General features: G+C 42.9%; 1 protein-coding gene across 6 annotated transcripts in view; it reads left to right on the top strand.

Annotated features, from left to right (window-relative positions):
- The window catches only part of LOC121555365 (brain-specific angiogenesis inhibitor 1-associated protein 2-like), a 111346-nt gene that overhangs the window by 42216 nt on the left and 46680 nt on the right, over positions 1-22450 (top strand). For all 6 annotated transcript variants that reach the window (XR_005997895.2, XR_006661202.1, XM_041869196.1 and 3 more), the window contains exon 3: positions 1158-1244. Coding sequence is in view for 4 of the 6 variants with exons in the window: in XM_041869196.1 (XP_041725130.1) it covers positions 1158-1244 (87 nt within the window). In the remaining 2 variants the exon portion in view is untranslated. The remainder of the gene's footprint in view (positions 1-1157; positions 1245-22450) is intronic.

Raw genomic sequence — 22450 nt, 5'->3', positions numbered from 1 at the left:
TATTAGACATACACTGATGATTTGAAAAATACAAATAAAAAGACTGCATGGGGTTTAAACTAGAAAAGGCCAGTTACTAATCAATCACCTTTAGAGAATAAACAAACCTACTCAATCCTCATCTTATCTCCATTCTACTGTCAATCAATACAGCTAATACAAACCACTGCTCCAGCTCTTACACAAGGCAGGCTTGAACAAGTCTTCCAATCCAGAACAATACCCATCTGAACCCAGATTCCCCTACCAGCTGTGCTGGGCTGGATATGAGAAGTGAGGAGTTGTACAGGCGGGCCAGAGTTAGCCACCACCGCTGCTGCTGCCTGCCAGTCAGTCTGCTTGTCCCCTGTCAGTGACGATGGATAGTGGGCTGGTTTGTTAATGTTCAGTCAGACTCAGGCCAGAGTTAGGTGGCAGGTTGGCAGGCAGCAGTGGTGGTTAACTCTGGCCCACTCTGCTTCTCACAGCCTGTCAGTCCCCTGTGAATGTTGACAGCCACGGCAGCAGGACTGGTCTGGTCTAGCTTGGCTCCAGCTTGTACACTAGGCAGACCATAATAAGAAGTTGTTCAGGCTACAGCTTGTACACTAGGCAGACCATAATAAGAAGTTGTTCAGGATACAGTTAGCTGCTTCCTCTCTGCCTGTCCCCAGTGAGTGACAACAGCAACCTGGGAGGATGGTGAATTGTCCATCAATCTAGCTGTGTTAGATGTGAAAAGTAATAATTACCAGCCTGTTGGTCCCCAGTCAGTAGTGATGGCTGGCAGTAGAGCTGGTTTGGTTAGGAGGTGAATTATCCACCAATATGTGTGACAGATGGGGCCTGTGCCTGCAGCCGCCCAGGAGCGACGTGAGACACACCATTAATACTGTAACATCGTCTGTCTGTGTCTCGATCTCGACATGAGACACACACATTAATACAGTAGCATCGTCCTCTCTCTCGACGTGAGACACACACTATTACTCTCGATAGCATTGTCCTCTCTCTCTCGACGTGAGCATGCGTGCGAACACCTCTGTGTGTGTGTGTCGGTGGGAGCTTGTATGTATGTATGTATGTATGTATGTGTGTATGTGTGCACTGCTTTATAGACTACTGAGTTACCCTCTACCTCTGACCATGATCTCATGCTGTTCTTCCTCTGTCCCCAGATGTGACGTTTGCTGCTAAGGGCTACTTTGATGCCCTGGTGAGGATGGGAGAGCTGGCCAGTGAAAGCCAGGGATCCAAGGACATGGGTGAGTAGTAGCCTATCAGCTTTCAGGATGTTGATGTGTCCTGCCCTGCCCTTCCCTGGACCCTAAAGGGGATATTCAATGCTGCCAATACTTGTCTTAGTGTTTGTACTGTAAGTCAGTTTGTATGTGTCTATCAGCTGCCAGATATCTCTTTCCTTTCCCTGGACCTAAAGGGGCGGTTCACTGGGATATACTGCTGGCCAACACACACACACACACACACACACACACACACACACACACACACACACACACACACACACACACCCTCACACACACACACTTCCTGTGTTTGTGTCACAGTAATGTCCCATCTGTAGAGATATGACCCAGACTTTTCCACACAGGCAGCATTATGGGGTCGCTCATACACTCTAAAAAGAAAAGGTTCCTGGAAGATCTTTTAGGGGTTCTTCAAATTGAAACCTCCTATAAGTTCTTCAAATAACCCCCTTTAATGGTTCCTCAAATAACCTTTTGGGGTAAATTTTTTCACCCACCCCCATTATTATTATTAATCAGCATAACCATAACACAATCTTTTAGTTGTCAGTGTTTATTATGATTTTGGTGGCAAAGCAGAATTCAAAAATCAAAATAGGAGGTATATCCTCTGGCATGTTAATGTGTTGATATCCTTCGTATCCCTGGCCAGAATGATTTTGCAGTGCATGGTGATGGAACATGTTTCCAGTTATATTCATCAGCGGTGTAGGGAGGGTGAAGTCTGAATACAAAAATAATAATTATACAGATGATTAACAAAACGTGCGCACGACAGTATTCATACCTTGGTTTTTGTTGTAAATGTGAATGAAAAATCGTTTCACTTTTGACCACGGTTTTCATACACATACCTTGTCCATAATGTAGCGACCTCTGGGATCTTCATTGAAGAGGTCAGGGAGGAGGAAGATGGCTGCTGTGACTGAGTCCTATAAGGTTTTAGAGAAACCTTTAATAAAAATGAGATGATAGCCTACATGTGATCTGCATAACATTATGCGACAAACCAATACCAATTGTACATACCTTTGTGTGCCTCCTCGTCAGTATACCTGCAGACACACACAAATATGTGGGCCGTTCAGTCATCTGCAGCTATAGCCTTCAAGATATTCTTACCTCTTTGTTGATTGACATCCATTGAATTGTGTCCATTTTCTGTTTTATAAATATTTCTTTAAGGGAGAAAGTGCCAAACAACACAGCCATTTGCACAAATATGAAAAGATAGACGGTATCATCATAAAACATATATCAATTTAGATCATACAAGAGAGAAACCTTACCTTAAATTGAGGAGATCTTACAAATGTTCAGTTAAGTGCCTTCACCTGTTGTTTTCTCAAATTCAAATAAAAAAAATTCAGTTGGGCAGTTAGTTCTTGGCGGTTCTTGCAGGAACCTAAGGAGGTTCCTCGATGAACCCCACCTCCTATGGGGTTCTTGTTAGTACCTTTTGGGCACATTTTTCAGTGCCAAGAACCCTAAGGTTCTTCAAAGAACTTTGGGGATCTTTAGAAGAACCCTTGTTGAGCCCCTATTTTTTTTTGAGTGTAGGATGGTGTATTTTTCCTTTATAAAAAAAAGAAATGTATCCTTTATTTTCTCCCCCAGTTTAGCCCAAAGCAACTCGGAATTTGATTGTGCCTTTTGAGGAAAATAACCTCTGCATTCTTATTCCTGAGCACTCACTTCCTCTTCCACTTCTTTTGCCAGGAGAAAATCCACTGGCTCCGTCCCAAATGTCAACCCTATTCCCTTTATAGTGCACTACTTTTGACTAGGGCCCATAAGGAACAGGGTGCCATTTGGGACTCACTCCTTGTCAAAGTGGAGGAGAGCTATGCATCATGTATGATGAGTGTATGGGAGAGAGCGAGAGAGGTATTCTGTAGACCTGCAAATGAGATTTCAAAAAGTCATTTCATTTTGTGACAGACAGCAGTTTGGTGGATTTGATTCAATTCCACTCAAAAGTGGATTTGGTTTCAGCTCCGAGGGACGTATAGCTGTGTGTGTGTGTAGCGTGTATGTGTGTCTGTGCTTGCGTAACGTGCATGCCTCCTTCCTTGTGTCCTGGTCCCTTCATAAAGGTCTACAGATCCCCAGGTTTGACTAGAGCTTCTGCCCTCCGATACAGTAGTAACTGTGGCAACAGCCGGCGGTCCCAATGTTAGTCTCCACTCTGGGGACATCGGTCTCTGTGTGAAGACATCAGTGTCTGTGATAGGATTCTCCTCTCCTTGATCCATGTACAACAAGCTGTTAATTCTGACAGGCTTTCATGGCTCTGTTCTGTAGTACAGCTGGGGTGTGTTCTGTAGGGTGTAGTAATACAGCTGGGGGTGTGTTCTGTAGTAGTACAGCTGGGGGTGTGTTCTGTAGGGTGTAGTAATACAGCTGGGGGTGTGTTCTGTAGGGCGTAGTAATACAGCTGGGGGTGTGTTCTGTAGGGTGTAGTAATACAGCTTGGGGTGTGTTGTGTAGTAGTACAGCTAGGGGTGTGTTCTGTAGTAGTACAGCTGGGGTGGTGTTCTGTAGTAGTACAGCTGGGGTGGTGTTCTGTAGTAGTACAGCTGGGGTGGTGTCCTGTAGTAGTACAGCTAGGGGTGTGTTCTGTAGGGTGTAGTAATACAGCTGGGGGTGTGTTCTGTAGGGTGTAGTAATACAGCTGGGGGTTTGTGTTCTGTAGGGTGTAGTAATACAGCTGGGGGTGTGTTCTGTAGTAGTACAGCTGGGGTAGTGTTCTGTAGGGTGTAGTAGTATAGCTGGGGGTGTGCTCTGTAGTAGTACAGCTGGGGTGGTGTTCTGTAGTAGTACAGCTGGGGGTGTGTTCTGTAGTAGTACAGCTGGGGGTGTGTTCTGTAGTAGTACAGCTGGGGGTGTGTTCTGTAGTAGTACAGCTGGGGGGTGTTCTCTAGTAGTACAGCTGGGGTGGTGTTCTGTAGTAGTACAGCTGGGGTGGTGTTCTGTAGGGTGTAGTAGTACAGCTGGGGGTGTGTTCTGTAGTTGTACAGCTGGGGGTGTGTTCTGTAGTAGTACAGCTAGATGTGTGTTCTGTAGGGTGTAGTAATACAGCTGGGGGTGTGTTCTGTAGGGTGTAGTAATACAGCTGGGGGTTTGTGTTCTGTAGTAGTACAGCTAGGTCTGTAGGGCGTAGTAATACAGCTGGGGGTGTGTTCTGTAGGGTGTAGTAATACAGCTGGGGGTGTGTTCTGTAGGGTGTAGTAATACAGCTGGGGGTGTTGTTCTGTAGTAGTACTGCTGGGGTGGTGTTCTGTAGTAGTACAGCTGGGGGTGTGTTCTGTAGTAGTACAGCTAGATGTGTGTTCTGGAGGGTGTAGTAGTACTGCTGGGGTGGTGTTCTCTAGTAGTACAGCTAGAGGTGTGTTCTGTAGGGTGTAGTAATACAGCTGGGGGTGTTCTGTAGTAGTACAGCTGGGGGTGTGTTCTGTAGTAGTACAGCTAGAGGTGTGTTCTGTAGGGTGTAGTAATACAGCTGGGGGTGTTCTGTAGTAGTACAGCTGGGGGTGTGTTCTGTAGTAGTACAGCTAGATGTGTGTTCTGGAGGGTGTAGTAGTACTGCTGGGGTGGTGTTCTGTAGTAGTACAGCTAGAGGTGTGTTCTGTAGGGTGTAGTAATACAGCTGGGGGTGTTCTGTAGTAGTACAGCTGGGGGTGTGTTCTGTAGTAGTACAGCTAGAGGTGTGTTCTGTAGGGTGTAGTAATACAGCTGGGGGTGTGTTCTGTAGGGTGTAGTAATACAGCTGGGGGTGTGTTCTGTAGGGTGTAGTAATACAGCTGGGGGTGTGTTCTGTAGGGTGTAGTAATACAGCTGGGGGTTTGTGTTCTGTAGTAGTACAGCTAGGTCTGTAGGGCGTAGTAATACAGCTGGGGGTGTGTTCTGTAGGGTGTAGTAATATAGCTGGGGGTGTGTTCTGTAGGGTGTAGTAATACAGCTGGGGGTGTTGTTCTGTAGTAGTACTGCTGGGGTGGTGTTCTGTAGTAGTACAGCTGGGGGTGTGTTCTGTAGTAGTACAGCTAGATGTGTGTTCTGGAGGGTGTAGTAGTACTGCTGGGGTGGTGTTCTGTAGTAGTACAGCTAGAGGTGTGTTCTGTAGGGTGTAGTAATACAGCTGGGGGTGTTCTGTAGTAGTACAGCTGGGGGTGTGTTCTGTAGTAGTACAGCTAGAGGTGTGTTCTGTAGGGTGTAGTAATACAGCTGGGGGTTTGTGTTCTGTAGTAGTACAGCTAGGGGTGTGTTCTGTAGTAGTACAGCTGGGGTTGTGTTCTGTAGTAGTACAGCTAGAGATGTGTTCTGTAGGGTGTAGTAATACAGCTGGGGGTGTGTTCTGTAGGGTGTAGTAATACAGCTGGGGATGTGTTCTGTAGTAGTACAGCTAGGGGTGTGTTCTGTAGGGCGTAGTAATACAGCTGGGGGTGTGTTCTGTAGGGTGTAGTAATACAGCTGGGGGTGTGTTCTGTAGTAATACAGCTAGGGGTGTGTTCTGTAGTAGTACAGCTGGGTGGTGTGTTCTGTAGTAATACAGCTAGGGGTGTGTTCTGTAGTAATACAGCTAGGGGTGTGTTCTGTAGTAATACAGCTAGGGGTGTGTTCTGTAGTAGTACAGCTGGGGTGGTGTTCTGTAGTAGTACAGCTGGGGTGGTGTTCTGTAGGGTGTAGTAGCACAGCTGGGGGTGTGTTCTGTAGTAGTACAGCTGGGGGTGTGTTCTGTAGTAGTACAGCTAGAGGTGTGTTCTGTAGGGTGTAGTAATACAGCTGGGGATGTGTTCTGTAGGGTGTAGTAATACAGCTGGGGGTTTGTGTTCTGTAGTAGTACAGCTAGGGGTGTGTTCTGTAGTAGTACAGCTGGGTGTGTGTTCTGTTGTAGTACAGCTAGAGGTGTGTTCTGTAGGGTGTAGTAATACAGCTGGGGGTGTGTTCTGTAGGGTGTAGTAATACAGCTGGGGGTGTGTTCTGTAGGGTGTAGTAATACAGCTGGGGGTGTGTTCTGTAGGGTGTAGTAATACAGCTTGGGGTTTGTGTTCTGTAGTAGTACAGCTAGGTCTGTAGGGCGTAGTAATACAGCTGGGGGTGTGTTCTGTAGGGTGTAGTAATACAGCTGGGGGTGTGTTCTGTAGGGTGTAGTAATACAGCTGGGGGTGTGTTCTGTAGTAATACAGCTAGGGGTGTGTTCTGTAGTAATACAGCTAGGGGTGTGTTCTGTAGTAGTACAGCTGGGGTGGTGTTCTGTAGTAGTACTGCTGGGGTGGTGTTCTGTAGTAATACAGCTGGGGGTGTGTTCTGTAGGGTGTAGTAATACAGCTGGGGGTGTGTTCTGTAGGGTGTAGTAATACAGCTGGGGATGTGTTCTGTAGTAGTACAGCTAGGGGTGTGTTCTGTAGTAGTACAGCTGGGGGTGTGTTCTGTAGTAGTACAGCTAGAGGTGTGTTCTGGAGGGTGTAGTAATACAGCTGGGGGTGTGTTCTGTAGTAGTACAGCTAGAGGTGTGTTCTGTAGGGTGTAGTAATACAGCTGGGGGTGTTCTGTAGTAGTACAGCTGGGGGTGTGTTCTGTAGTAGTACAGCTGGGGGTGTGTTCTGTAGTAGTACAGCTAGAGGTGTGTTCTGTAGGGTGTAGTAATACAGCTGGGGGTGTGTTCTGTAGGGTGTAGTAATACAGCTGGGGGTTTGTGTTCTGTAGTAGTACAGCTGGGGGTGTGTTCTGTAGTAGTACAGCTGGGGGTGTGTTCTGTAGTAGTACAGCTAGAGGTGTGTTCTGTAGGGTGTAGTAATACAGCTGGGGGTGTGTTCTGTAGGGTGTAGTAATACAGCTGGGGGTGTGTTCTGTAAGGTGTAGAAATACAGCTGGGGGTGTGTTCTGTAGGGTGTAGTAATACAGCTGGGGGTGTGTTCTGTAGTAGTACAGCTGGGGTAGTGTTCTGTAGGGTGTAGTAGTACAGCTGGGGGTGTGTTCTGTAGTAATACAGCTAGGGGTGTGTTCTGTAGTAATACAGCTAGGGGTGTGTTCTGTAGTAGTACAGCTGGGTGGTGTGTTCTGTAGTAGTACAGCTGGGGGTGTGTTCTGTAGTAGTACAGCTGGGGTGGTGTTCTGTAGTAGTACAGCTGGGGTGGTGTTCTGTAGGGTGTAGTAATACAGCTGGGGGTTTGTGTTCTGTAGTAGTACAGCTAGGGGTGTGTTCTGTAGTAGTACAGCTGGGGGTGTGTTCTGTAGTAGTACAGCTAGAGGTGTGTTCTGTAGGGTGTAGTAATACAGCTGGGGGTTTGTGTTCTGTAGTAGTACAGCTAGGGGTGTGTTCTGTAGGGCGTAGTAATACAGCTGGGGGTGTGTTCTGTAGGGTGTAGTAATACAGCTGGGGGTGTGTTCTGTAGGGTGTAGTAATACAGCTGGGGATGTGTTCTGTAGTAGTACAGCTGGGGTGGTGTTCTGTAGGGTGTAGTAATACAGCTGGGGATGTGTTCTGTAGTAGTACAGCTGGGGTGGTGTTCTGTAGGGTGTAGTAATACAGCTGGGGTGGTGTTCTGTAGGGTGTAGTAAAACAGCTGGGGGTCTGTTCTGTAGTAGTACAGCTGGGGGTGTGTTCTGTAGGGTGTAGTAGTACAGCTGGGGGTGTGTTTTGTAGGGTGTAGTAATACAGCTGGGGGTGTGTTCTGTAGGGTGTAGTAATACAGCTGGGGATGTGTTCTGTAGTAGTACAGCTGGGGGTGTGTACTGTAGGGTGTAGTAATACAGCTGGGGGTGTGTTCTGTAGTAGTACAGCATCTTTGGGGCTTCCCTGAGCGAGCCAGCCAGCCATCCATCCAGAGAGCCAGCCATCCAGAGAGCCAGCCATCCAGAGAGCCAGCCATCCAGAGAGCCAGTCATCCAGAGAGCCAGTCATCCAGAGAGCGAGCCAGCCAGCCAGAGAGCCAGCCATCCAGAGAGCCAGCCAGCCAGAGAGCCAGTCAGCGTCAGGCAGGCAGGCAGGCAGTCAGAGGGGAAGACATGAAAGTGATGTGTGGATGTTTTATTCAGTAAAAGGGGTTTTCAATTGACATTTTAGTCATTTAGCAGATGCTCTTATCCAGAGTGACTTACAGTTAGTGCATTCATCTTAAGAGGGCTAGGTGAGACAATCACATATTTCAGTCATAGTACATTTTTCCTCAATAGAGTAGTTCAGCAAAGTCAGAGCTAGTAGGGGGAAAAGTCAAGTGGGTGTTATTTCACAAAAGGCACATTTTGGGGGGGAGAGGGGTGAGGAGGGGGTGTGGGGGGTGCGGTGTGATTTTCCACACGTACGTATACACCCATGTACACACCCATGTACAGACCTATGTACACACCCATGTACAGAGAGACACACAGCCCTTAGCCCTTAGAGGTTTCCTATTGATTTCAAGGTGTTAATGTGTGTGTGGGAATCAGACCATATCTCATACCATTTACCCAGCTCAGACCCTCTCTACAGGAACCCAATGGAGCTTTGTCTGGCCCATAGAGGTGTGTGTGTCTGTCTCCAGGATAGGTGTGTGTGTGTGTGTGTCTGTGTCTGTCCGTCTGTGCGTCTGTGCGTGAAACCGATGCCTCCCTTCTCCATAGCTGTCGCCTGCAGGAGGTTTTCTCAACGGACTAAACTATATATTTGAAATGATTCATTGTGAATAGTTCCAACACATCGACATGTTTTTGATAATGACACTACGTAACTAACGTTGTTCCAATTCCTACTCTTCCATGCTACGTGTAGACCACACCCACTTTCCCCTGTAGTTGTATCCTCCCTCCCTAGGTAGACCACACCCATTTTCCCCTGTAGTTGTATCCCTCCCTCTCTAGGTAGACCACACCTACTTTCCCCTGTAGTTGTATCCTCCCTCCCTAGGTAGACCACACCCACTTTCCCCTGTAGTTGTATCCCTCCCTCTCTAGATAGACCACACCCACTTTCCCCTGTAGTTGTATCCCTCCCTCTCTAGGTAGACCACACCCACTTTCCCCTGTAGTTGTATCCCTCCCTCTCTAGGTAGACCACACCCACTTTCTCCTGTAGTTGTATTCCTCCCTCTCTAGGTAGACCACACCCACTTTCCCCTGTAGTTGTATCCCTCCCTCTCTAGGTAGACCACACCCACTTTCCCCTGTAGTTGTATCCCTCTCTCTCTCTCTCTCTCTAGAGAGAGACACACAGTCAGAGGTGAGGCACCTCATGCTAGGAGTTTCCTGTTCCACTGCTACAGGGGAGTTAAATAGAGCATCAATAGGGCCTGTAACAGCATGTTTGTTCTTCACTCTCTCTCACGCTCTCGCTCTCGCGTGTCTGTGGCTGGTGTGTGTCCAGGTGTGTGTGTGTGTGTTGCGCTGTGTTACGTTGACTGCCTGTGGGTGATCTGTAGTTCTCAGTGTGTGTTTAGTGGCTGTTAGTCTTTTAAAGCCGTGGGGGTTCATTATGAGACTGACTGTAAATGGTTCCAGCTACACATGTGAGACAAGGCAGCTTTTTCTATCATTCTCTCTCTCCTCTCTCTCTGTCCTCTCTCTCTCTCCTCTCTGTCTCTTTCCTCTCCGTCTCTCTCTCCTCTGTCTCTCTCTCCTCTGTCTCTCTCTCCTCTCTCTCTCTCTCATCTCTGTCTCTCTCTCTTTAACATTATGCTTAAAGCGTGTACTTAAACTGCCTTTAGAGGTATGTTCTCTCATGACGTTTTATTATCAGCCCATCAGATATTCCACAGGTTGATTTCATACAGGTTCACTACATTACCATTAGATCATCATATAAACTATATTCCCCAGCTTTACATAAATATATGATAAATCATAGAATAATGTATGCATGCTAGCATGTGTGTGTTTGCGCATATGTCTGTGCTTTCAAACATGTTATTTTTTTTTGGGGGGGGGACTTCGACTGGTGTGTGACTATATTGTTTGTGTGTGTATTCCCTGTGCCAGAGGAGACTGTGGTTCCTTCACCCCCACTCCCACACACTCATACCCCTCCTTGGCTTAGTCTAATCATCCTGTCACTCTCCCTTCCTCACACTCAATCTCTTTCTCTCATCTCTCTTTCCTTCCTCCCAACTCTCCCCTTTCCTGTCCTCGCTCCTCCATCTCCTCTCTCGTCTTCTATCTCCCTCCCCCGGCTTTCTTCTCCTCCTCCCCAGGTCCTCCCACATCTTTCTCTCTTTCTCCTCTCCCTCCCCCTCCTCTCTTCTCTCCTTCTTCCAACTCTCTTATATTCGTCTCTCTCCCATCTCCATCTTTCTCTCCTTCCCTCTTTCATCCGCCTCTTCCACTCCTCTCCTCCCCTAATTCCATCCTCTATAAAAGGTTAAGAATATACTAAAGACACGTATTACAACCGTGGCATTTACATTCACATATCTCAGTCATAGTAAGTACATTTTTCCTCAATAAAGTAGCTTTCAGCAAAGTCAGATCTAGTAAGGGGGAAAACAGTCAAGTGTGAGTGTTAGTTCATGAAAGGTGCTGTGGGATTATTTAAGATACTGTTTGACGAGGTAGGGCTTCAGATGTTTTCAGAAGATGGACTCTGCTGTTATTTATTATAAACTAAAGTGACACGCTATGTTTAGTTTTATTTATGACACTTTAGAAGCCAGCACAGAGCCTGTGTTTGTGTCTCAAATGGCACCCTGTTCCCTATATAGTGCCCTACTTTTGACCAGGGTCCATAGGGTGTCATAGGGCTCTGGTCTAAAGTAGTGCACTATGTAGGGAATAGGGTGCCATTTGGGACACACTGTGTGTAATTTATGATGCTCTTAGTGAAATACTGAGCTCCATTTCCCTGGTATATTCCCCCTGCTCAGGTGAAGAGTTCAGAGCTCTTCTCTACTCTGGTGTGTGTTTGTGTGTGTGTGCGTGCGATCTACTCTGCTCTGGGCTCGTCACTCCGCCCTGCCAGCTGCCCTACATGGTTAGCAACAGTTTCACTACATTCTGAAGCTATGAGACACACAGGATTGGATTAACCATACACATAGAATGACTAGATTGGGTAAAAGCCTCTCAGTTGAGGATACCTGTTCTAATAATACTATTTCTATGGGGTTAACCCCCCTCATTGAGCCCTTTAAACGCCTACAATGGGATGTTGATGTCATCCATTTGGTTTGAAGGTCCAGCCATCAAATCATTTCTGGGTAACAATTAAGTATTAATATCTTCTTAGCAAAGAGCAATTTCACAAGTAAGAATTTTTCTAGGAGTGGGTTGAGTTGGGAGGGGAAAACTAACTGTTATTGGCAGAGGTTTGGAACGCTCTTTCTTATTGGTCTATTAACTAATTTACCGCATAGTGATGTCACCATGGAAGGCCAAAACTCCCTCCTACCAAAACAGGCTGATTTTTCAGGTGGTCTTTTCAAACAGCTCTTACACTAAAAGGGCATTATCATAATTGTCATAATTTCACAGTATTATTCCAACCTCAAAGTGTGGAAATGTATATAAAACACAGGAATAATACATTTTTTAAAAGCTGGATTGGGCCTTTAATGAAGTGATGTTTTATGATTTAAAAGAAGCTACACACACACACACACACACACACACACACACACACAAAGCTAGAGGGATAGCTACAGTCTGCAGGGGACTAGGCTAGCTCCACCTCAGTCCTCACATTCCAGGTGAACTAGTCAGCTAGAATACAACACAACTAGCAGACATCTTGTTTCTCTCTTCATCAACTCCCATTATATTCTCTGTTTATTTTACCATCAGGGTCTAATCATGGAGGAATCAGCACACTGATATGTACTGTGGGAAATCAAGGCTAAAGTACCGTAGCCTACCTAGTGGTTGGCGGGAGTAACATGTAATCAACATCTAATATCCCTCAGTAATTACCAACCAGACCTGGGTTCAAATAGTATTGGTTTTCTTTCTGTGTATGATTGAGCCTGCCTGATGCGATAGAACCAATGGAATAGTCCCAAAGTGCAACAGTGTCCTTCTGGAACTTCAGACTGGCTCAATAAAACGTTTCAAGTAATTTGAAAGAAAACAAATACTATTTGACACTTGACACATTAAGCAGCATCTAACAGTGATTATCTTAGTAATGAGGATGACACAGGGAAATTAGGCATAAAAAGTGATTTAGCGTAATTGTCTTTTTTAGGTTAATGGATATGATGCAGCTACAGTGCCTTCAGAAAGTATTCACACCCCTTTACTTGTTCCACATTTTGTTGTGCTACAGCCTGAATTTAAAATTGATTAAATTGAGGTTTTGTGTCACTGATTTACACACAATACCCCATAATGTAAAAGTGGAATTTTGTTTGTAGAACATTTCTGAAATTCATAAAAAATGAAAATCTGAAATGTCTTGAGTCAACAAGTATTCAACCCCTTTCTTATGGCAAGCCTAAATTAGTTCAGTAGTAAAAATGTGCTTAACAAATCACATAAGTTGCATAATAGTGGTTAATGTGATTTTTTTTAATGACTACCCCATCTCTGTACCCCACACATACAGTTATCTGTAAAGTCCCTCAATTGAGTAGTGAATTTCAACCACAAAGACCACGGAAGGTTTTTTAATACCTCACAAAGAAGGGCACCGATTGGTAGATGTGTAAAAAAACAACAACAAAATAACAGATATTGAATATCCCTTTGAGCATGGTAAAGTTATTAATTAGGCTTTGGATGGTGTATTAATACACCCAGTCACTACAAAGATACAGGCGTCCTTCTTAACTCAGTTGCCGGAGAGAAAGGAAACTGTTCAGGTACTTCACCAGGAGGCCAATGGTGATTTTAAAACTGCTACAGAGTTTAATGGCTGTGATATGAGAACTGAGGATGGATCGACAACATTGTAGTTACTCCACAATATTAACCTAAATGACAGAGTGAAATGAAGGAAGCCTGTACAGAATAAAAATATTCTAAAACATGCATCCTGTTTGCAACAAGGCACTTAAGTATTACTGCAAAAAATGTGGCAAAGAAATTAACACATAATTGAGTACCACTTCATATTTTCATGTTATGGTTATGCTTGTCATTGGAAGGACTAGGGAGTTTTTCAGGATAAAAATAAACTGAATACAGCTAAGCACAGGCAAAATCCTAGAGGAAAACCTGATTTGTCATCTTTCCAACATACACAGGGAGTCGAATTCACTTTTCAGCAGGACAATAACCTAAAAGACAAGGCCAAATCTACACTGGAGTTGCTTACCAAGATGACATTGAATGTTCGTGAGTGGCCTAGTTACAGTTTTGACTTAAATCGGCTTGAAAATCTATGGCAAGATTTAAAAATGGCTTTCTAGCAATGATCAACAGCCAACTTGACAGAGCTTGGAGAATTGTTTAAATAATAAGGTAGCTATACGCTGGCACACACACACACACACACACACACACACACACAGTGCTCTCCAGTGTTCCAGTAGTCTGTCACACATCTCTCTCCCTCTACCACCTTGCTCTGTTAGAATGGGAGCAGGGAGCTCTTTTCTTAGCTCAGCTCTGCTCTTTTCTTAGCTCAGCTCTGCTCTTTTCTTAGCTCAGCTCTGCTCTTTTCTTAGCTCTGCTCCTCACTCCCAGGGGTCCCTCCCTGCCTGCCTGCACCTGCTCTATATACTGTAGGTGACACGCAGTGCATGCTGGGAGACCAGTGGCTGACACGATCGCTCTCTCGCTCTCTCCTCTCACGCTCTTTCCCCTCTCGCTCTCTCTTCTAATAACAAACTAATAGTAATATCAACAGTATAATGATAACAGTGAATAGTAATAGAACAACAGAATACATAACAGGGCCAATAAAAAGCTAAACATGGAAAATGAACATGCTACTATTATTACTACTAAAATGAATGCTACCACCAATAATACTACAACTATCCCTACTACTACCATTACCACCAACTGTCATCATCACCATTACATCAGTACTGCAACTACCATCATCATTACTACAACTACCATCATCATTACTACCATCACTACCACCATTACTACTACTACTACCATACCATCATCACTACCACTACCATCATCATTACTACCACTACCATCATCATTACTGCCACTACCAACATCATTACTACCACTACCATCATCATTACTACTACTACCACTACCATCATCATTACTACCACTACCATCATCATTACTACTACTACCACTACCATCATCATTACTACCACTACCATCATCATTACTACTACTACCACTACCATCATTAATACTACTACCATCATAATTACTACCACTACCATCATCATTACTACTACTACCACTACCATCATCATTACTACTACTCCCACTACCATCATCATTACTACCACTACCACTACCACCATCATTACTACCACTACCACTACCATCATCATTACTACCACTACCATCATCATTACTACCATACCATACCTTCATTACTACTACTAATACTACCACTACCATCATCATCACTACCACTACCATCATTACTACTACTACTACCATACCATACCATCATCATTACTACCACTACCACTACCATCATTACTACTACCATACCATACCATCATCATTACTACCACTACCATCATCATTACTACTACTACCACTACCATCATCATCACTACCACTACCATCATCATTACTACTACTACCACTACCATCATCATTACTACAACCACCACTACCATCATTACTACTACTATCACTACCATCATCATTACTACTACCACCACTACCATCATCATTACTACTACCACCACTACATCATCATTACCACTACCATCATCATTACTACTACCACCACTACCATCATCATTACTACCACTACCATCATCATTACTACCACGACCATCATCATTACTACTACTACCACTACCATCATCATTACTACTACTACCACTACCATCATCATTACTGTGGTCTAAGGCACTGCATCGCAGTGCTAGCTGTGCCACTAGAGATCCTGGTTCGAATCCAGGCTCTGTCGTAGCCGGCCGCGACCGGGGAGACCCATGGGGCGGCGCACAATTGGCCCAGCGTCGTCCAGGGTAGGGGGAGGGATTGGCCGGCAGGGATGTAGCTCAGTAGAGCATGGTGTTTGCAACGCCAGGGTTGTGGGTTCGATTCCCACGGGGGGCCAGTATGAAAAATATAATATAATGAATGCATAAGAGCGTCTGCTAAATGACTAAAATGTAAATGTAAAATACTACCACTACCATCATCATTACTACCACTACCATCATCATTACTACTACTACCACTACCATCATTACTACCACTACCATCATCATTACTACCACTACCACTACCATCATCATTACTACTACTACCACCACTACCATCAACATTACTACCACTACCATCATCATTACTACTACCACTACCATCATCATAACTACTACTACTACTACCACTACCATCATCATTACTACTACTACCACTACCATCATCATTACTACTACTACCATCATCATTACTACTACTACCATCATCATTACTACTACCACCATCATCATTACTACTACCACCATCATCATTACTACTACCACCATCATCATTACCACTACTACCATCATCATTACTACTACAACTACCATCATCATTACTACCACTACCATCATCAATACTACCACTACCATCATCATTACTACCACTACCATCATCATTACTACTACTAATACAATACCATACCATCATCACTACTACTACCATACCATACCATCATTACTACTACCATACCATCATCATTACTACCACTACCATCATCATTAATACTACTACCACTACCATCATCATTACTACCACTACCACTACCATCATCATTACTAACAGTACCATCATCATTACTACTACTACTACTACTACCACTACCATCATCATTACTACCACTACCATTATCATTACTACTACTACCACTACCATCATCATTACTACTACTACCATCATCATTACTACTACTACCATCATCATTACTACTACAACTACCATCATCATTACTACCACTACAATCATCATTACTACTACCATACCATCATCATTACTACCACTACCATCATCATTACTACTACTACCACTACCATCATCATTACTACTACTACCACTACCATCATCATTACTACTACTATCACTACCATCATCATTACTACTACTACCACTAACATTATCATTACTACTACTACCACTACCATCATCATCACTACTACCACCACTACCTTCATCATTACTACTACTATCACTACCATCATCATTACTACTACCATCACTACCATCATCATTACTACTACCACCACTACCATCATCATTACTACCACTACCATCATCATCACTACTACTACCGTCATCATTACTACAACTACCATCATCATTACTACTACTACTACTACTACCACTACCATCATCATCATTACTACTTCTACTAACACTACCATCATCATTACTACTACTACCACTGCCATCATCATTACTACTACTACTACTACTACCACTACCACCATCATCATTACTACCACCACCACTACCATCATCATTACTACCACTACCACTACCATCATCATTACTACTACCACCACTACCATCATCATTACTACCACCACCACTACCACCATCATTACTACCACTACCATCATCATTACTACCACTACCATCATTACTACTACTACTACTACTACTACCATACCATACCATCATCATTACTACCACTACCACTACCATCATTACTACTACCATACCATACCATCATCATTACTACCACTACCATCATCATTACTACTACTACCACTACCATCATCATCACTACCACTACCATCATCATTACTACTACTACCACTACCATCATCATTACTACAACCACCACTACCATCATTACCACTACCATCATCATTACTACTACCACCACTACCATCATCATTACTACCACTACCATCATCATTACTACCACGACCATCATCATTACTACTACTACCACTACCATCATCATTACTACTACTACCACTACCATCATCATTACTGTGGTCTAAGGCACTGCATCGCAGTGCTAGCTGTGCCACTAGAGATCCTGGTTCGAATCCAGGCTCTGTCGTAGCCGGCCGCGACCGGGAGACCCATGGGGCGGCGCACAATTGGCCCAGCGTCGTCCAGGGTAGGGGAGGGATTGGCCGGCAGGGATGTAGCTCAGTAGAGCATGGTGTTTGCAACGCCAGGGTTGTGGGTTCGATTCCCACGGGGGGCCAGTATGAAAAATATAATATAATGAATGCATAAGAGCGTCTGCTAAATGACTAAAATGTAAATGTAAAATACTACCACTACCATCATCATTACTACTACTACCACTACCATCATCATTACTACTACTACCACTACCATCATTACTACCACTACCATCATCATTACTACCACTACCACTACCATCATCATTACTACTACTACCACCACTACCATCAACATTACTACCACTACCATCATCATTACTACTACCACTACCATCATCATAACTACTACTACTACTACCACTACCATCATCATTACTACTACTACCACTACCATCATCATTACTACTACTACCATCATCATTACTACTACTACCATCATCATTACTACTACCACCATCATCATTACTACTACCACCATCATCATTACTATTACCACCATCATCATTACCACTACTACCATCATCATTACTACTACAACTACCATCATCATTACTACCACTACCATCATCAATACTACCACTACCATCATCATTACTACCACTACCATCATCATTACTACTACTAATACAATACCATACCATCATCACTACTACTACCATACCATACCATCATTACTACTACCATACCATCATCATTACTACCACTACCATCATCATTACTACTACTACCACTACCATCATCATTACTACCACTACCACTACCATCATCATTACTAACAGTACCATCATCATTACTACTACTACTACTACTACCACTACCATCATCATTACTACCACTACCATTATCATTACTACTACTACTACCACTACCATCATCATTACTACTACTACCATCATCATTACTACTACTACCATCATCATTACTACTACAACTACCATCATCATTACTACCACTACAATCATCATTACTACTACCATACCATCATCATTACTACCACTACCATCATCATTACTACTACTACCACTACCATCATCATTACTACTACTACCACTACCATCATCATTACTACTACTATCACTACCATCATCATTACTACTACTACCACTAACATTATCATTACTACTACTACCACTACCATCATCATCACTACTACCACCACTACCTTCATCATTACTACTACTATCACTACCATCATCATTACTACTACCATCACTACCATCATCATTACTACTACCACCACTACCATCATCATTACTACCACTACCATCATCATCACTACTACTACCGTCATCATTACTACAACTACCATCATCATTACTACTACTACTACTACTACCACTACCATCATCATCATTACAACTTCTACTAACACTACCATCATCATTACTACTACTACCACTGCCATCATCATTAATACTACTACTACCACTACCATCATCATGACTACCAATACCATCATCATTACTACCACTACCATCATCATTACTACTACTACCACTACCATCATCATTACTACTACTATCGCTACCATCATCATTACTACTACCACCACCACTACCATCATCATTACTACTACTATCACTACATCATCATTACTACTACTACCACTACCATCATCATTACTACTACCACCACTACCATCATTACTACTACCACCACTACCATCATCATTACTACCACTACCACTACCATCATCATTACTACTACCACCACTACCATCATCATTACTACCACTACCATCATCATTACTACTACTACAGTCATCATTACTACAACTACCATCATCATTACTACTACTACCACTACCATCATCATGACTACTACTACCACCAGCATTACTACCACTACCATCATCATTACTACCACTCCCGTCATCATTACTACCACTACCATCATCATTACTACTACTACCATCATCATTACTACTACTACCATCATCATTACTACTACTGCCATACCATACCATCATCATTACTACCACTACCATCATCATTACTACTACTACCACTACCATCATCATTACTACCACTACCATCATCATTACTACTACCACTACCATCATCATTACTACCACTACCATCATCATTACTACTACTACCACTACCACCATCATCACTACTACCACCACTACCTTCAACATTACTACTACTATCACTACCATCATCATTACTACCACTACCATCATCATTACTACTACTACCACTACCATCATCATTACTACTACTACCATTATCATTACTACTACTACCACCACCATCACTACTACCACCACTACCTTCAACATTACTACTACTATCACTACCATCATCATTACTACTACTACCACTACCATCATCATTACTACGACTACCATCATCATTACTACCACTACTATCATCATTACTACCACCATCATCATTACTACTACTACCACTACCACCATCATCACTACCATCAACATTACTACTACTACCACTACCATCATCATTACTACCACTACCATCATCATTACTACTACTACCATCATCATTACTACTACTACCATCATCATTACTACTACTGCCATACCATACCATCATCATTACTACCACTACCATCATCATTACTACTACTACCACTACCATCATCATTACTACCACTACCATCATCATTACTACTACCACTACCATCATCATTACTACCACTACCATCATCATTACTACTACTACCACTACCACCATCATCACTACTACCACCACTACCTTCAACATTACTACTACTATCACTACCATCATCATTACTACCACTACCATCATCATTACTACTACTACCACTACCATCATCATTACTACTACTACCATTATCATTACTACTACTACCACCACCATCACTACTACCACCACTACCTTCAACATTACTACTACTATCACTACCATCATCATTACTACTACTACCACTACCATCATCATTACTACGACTACCATCATCATTACTACCACTACTATCATCATTACTACCACCATCATCATTACTACTACTACCACTACCACCATCATCACTACCATCAACATTACTGCTACTACCACTACCATCATCATTACTACTACTACCACTACCATCATCATTACTACTACTACCACTACCATCATCATTACTACCACTACTATCATCATTACTACTACTACCACTACCATCATCATCACTACCACTACCATCATCATTACTACCACTACCATCATCATTACTACCACTACAATCATCATTACTACCACTACCATCATCACTACTACTAATACCATACCATCCCATCATCACTACTACTACTACCATACCATACCATACCATCATCACTACTACTACTACCATATCATACCATCATCATTACTACCACTACCATCATCATTACTACCACTACCATCATCATTACTACTACTACCACTACCACTACCATCATCATTACTACTACCACCACCACTACCATCATCATTACTACTACTATCACTACCATCATCTTTACTACTACTACCACTACATCAGCATTACTACCACTACCATCATCATCACTACTACACCACTACCTTCATCATTACTACTACTATCACTACCATCATCATTACTACTACCACCACTACCATCCTTACTACTACCACCACTACCATCATCATCACTACCACTACCATCATCATTACTACTACTACCACTGTCATCATCTTTACTACTACTACTACCACTACCATCATCATTACTACCACTACCATCATCATTACTACTACTACCACGACCATCATCATTACTACTACTATCACTACCATCGCCATTACTGCCACTACCACCATCATTACTACTACTACCACTACCATCATCATTACTACCACTACCATCATCATTACTACCACTACCATCATCATTACTACTACTACCACTACCATCATTAATGCTACTACCATCATCATTACTACCACTACCATCATCATTACTACTACTACCACTACCATCATCATTACTACTACTCCCACTACCATCATCATTACTACCACTACCACTACCACCATCATTACTACCACTACCACTACCATCATCATTACTACCACTACCATCATCATTACTACCATACCATACCTTCATTACTACTACTAATACTACCACTACCATCATCATCACTACCACTACCATCATTACTACTACTACTACCATACCATACGATCATCATTACTACCACTACCATCATTACTACTACCATACCATACCATCATCATTACTACCACTACCATCATCATTACTACTACTACCACTACCATCATCATTACTACTACTATCACTACCATCATCATTACTACCACTACCATCATCATTACTACTACTACCACTACCATCATCATTACTACTACTACCATTATCATTACTACTACTATCACTACCATCATCATTACTACTACTACCACTACCATCATCATTACTACGACTACCATCATCATTACTACCACTACTATCATCATTACTACCACCATCATCATTACTACTACTACCACTACCACCATCATCACTACCATCAACATTACTACTACTACCACTACCATCATCATTACTACCACTACCATCATCATTACTACGGCTACCATCATCATTACTACTACTACCGCTACCATCATCATTACTACTACTACCACTACCATCATCATTACTACTACTACCACTACCATCATCATTACTACGACTACCATCATCATTACTACCACTACTATCATCATTACTACCACCATCATCATTACTACTACTACCACTACCACCATCATCACTACTAATATCACTACCATCAACATTACTACTACTACCACTACCATCATCATTACTACTACTACCACTACCATCATCATTACTACTACTACCACTACCATCATCATTACTACCACTACCATCATCATTACTACTACTACCACTACCATCATCATTACTACCACTACCATCATCATTACTACCACTACCATCATCATTACTACCACTACAATCATCATTACTACCACTACAATCATCATTACTACCACTACCATCATCACTACTACTAATACCATATCATACCATCATCATTACTACCACTACCAT

The sequence above is a fragment of the Coregonus clupeaformis genome, chromosome 7 (assembly GCF_020615455.1).
Source record: "Coregonus clupeaformis isolate EN_2021a chromosome 7, ASM2061545v1, whole genome shotgun sequence".
NCBI classification, from domain to species: Eukaryota; Metazoa; Chordata; class Actinopteri; order Salmoniformes; family Salmonidae; genus Coregonus; species Coregonus clupeaformis.
Note: the sequence above shows the minus strand (reverse complement) of the source record. Positions and strands in the feature narration are given on the sequence as shown.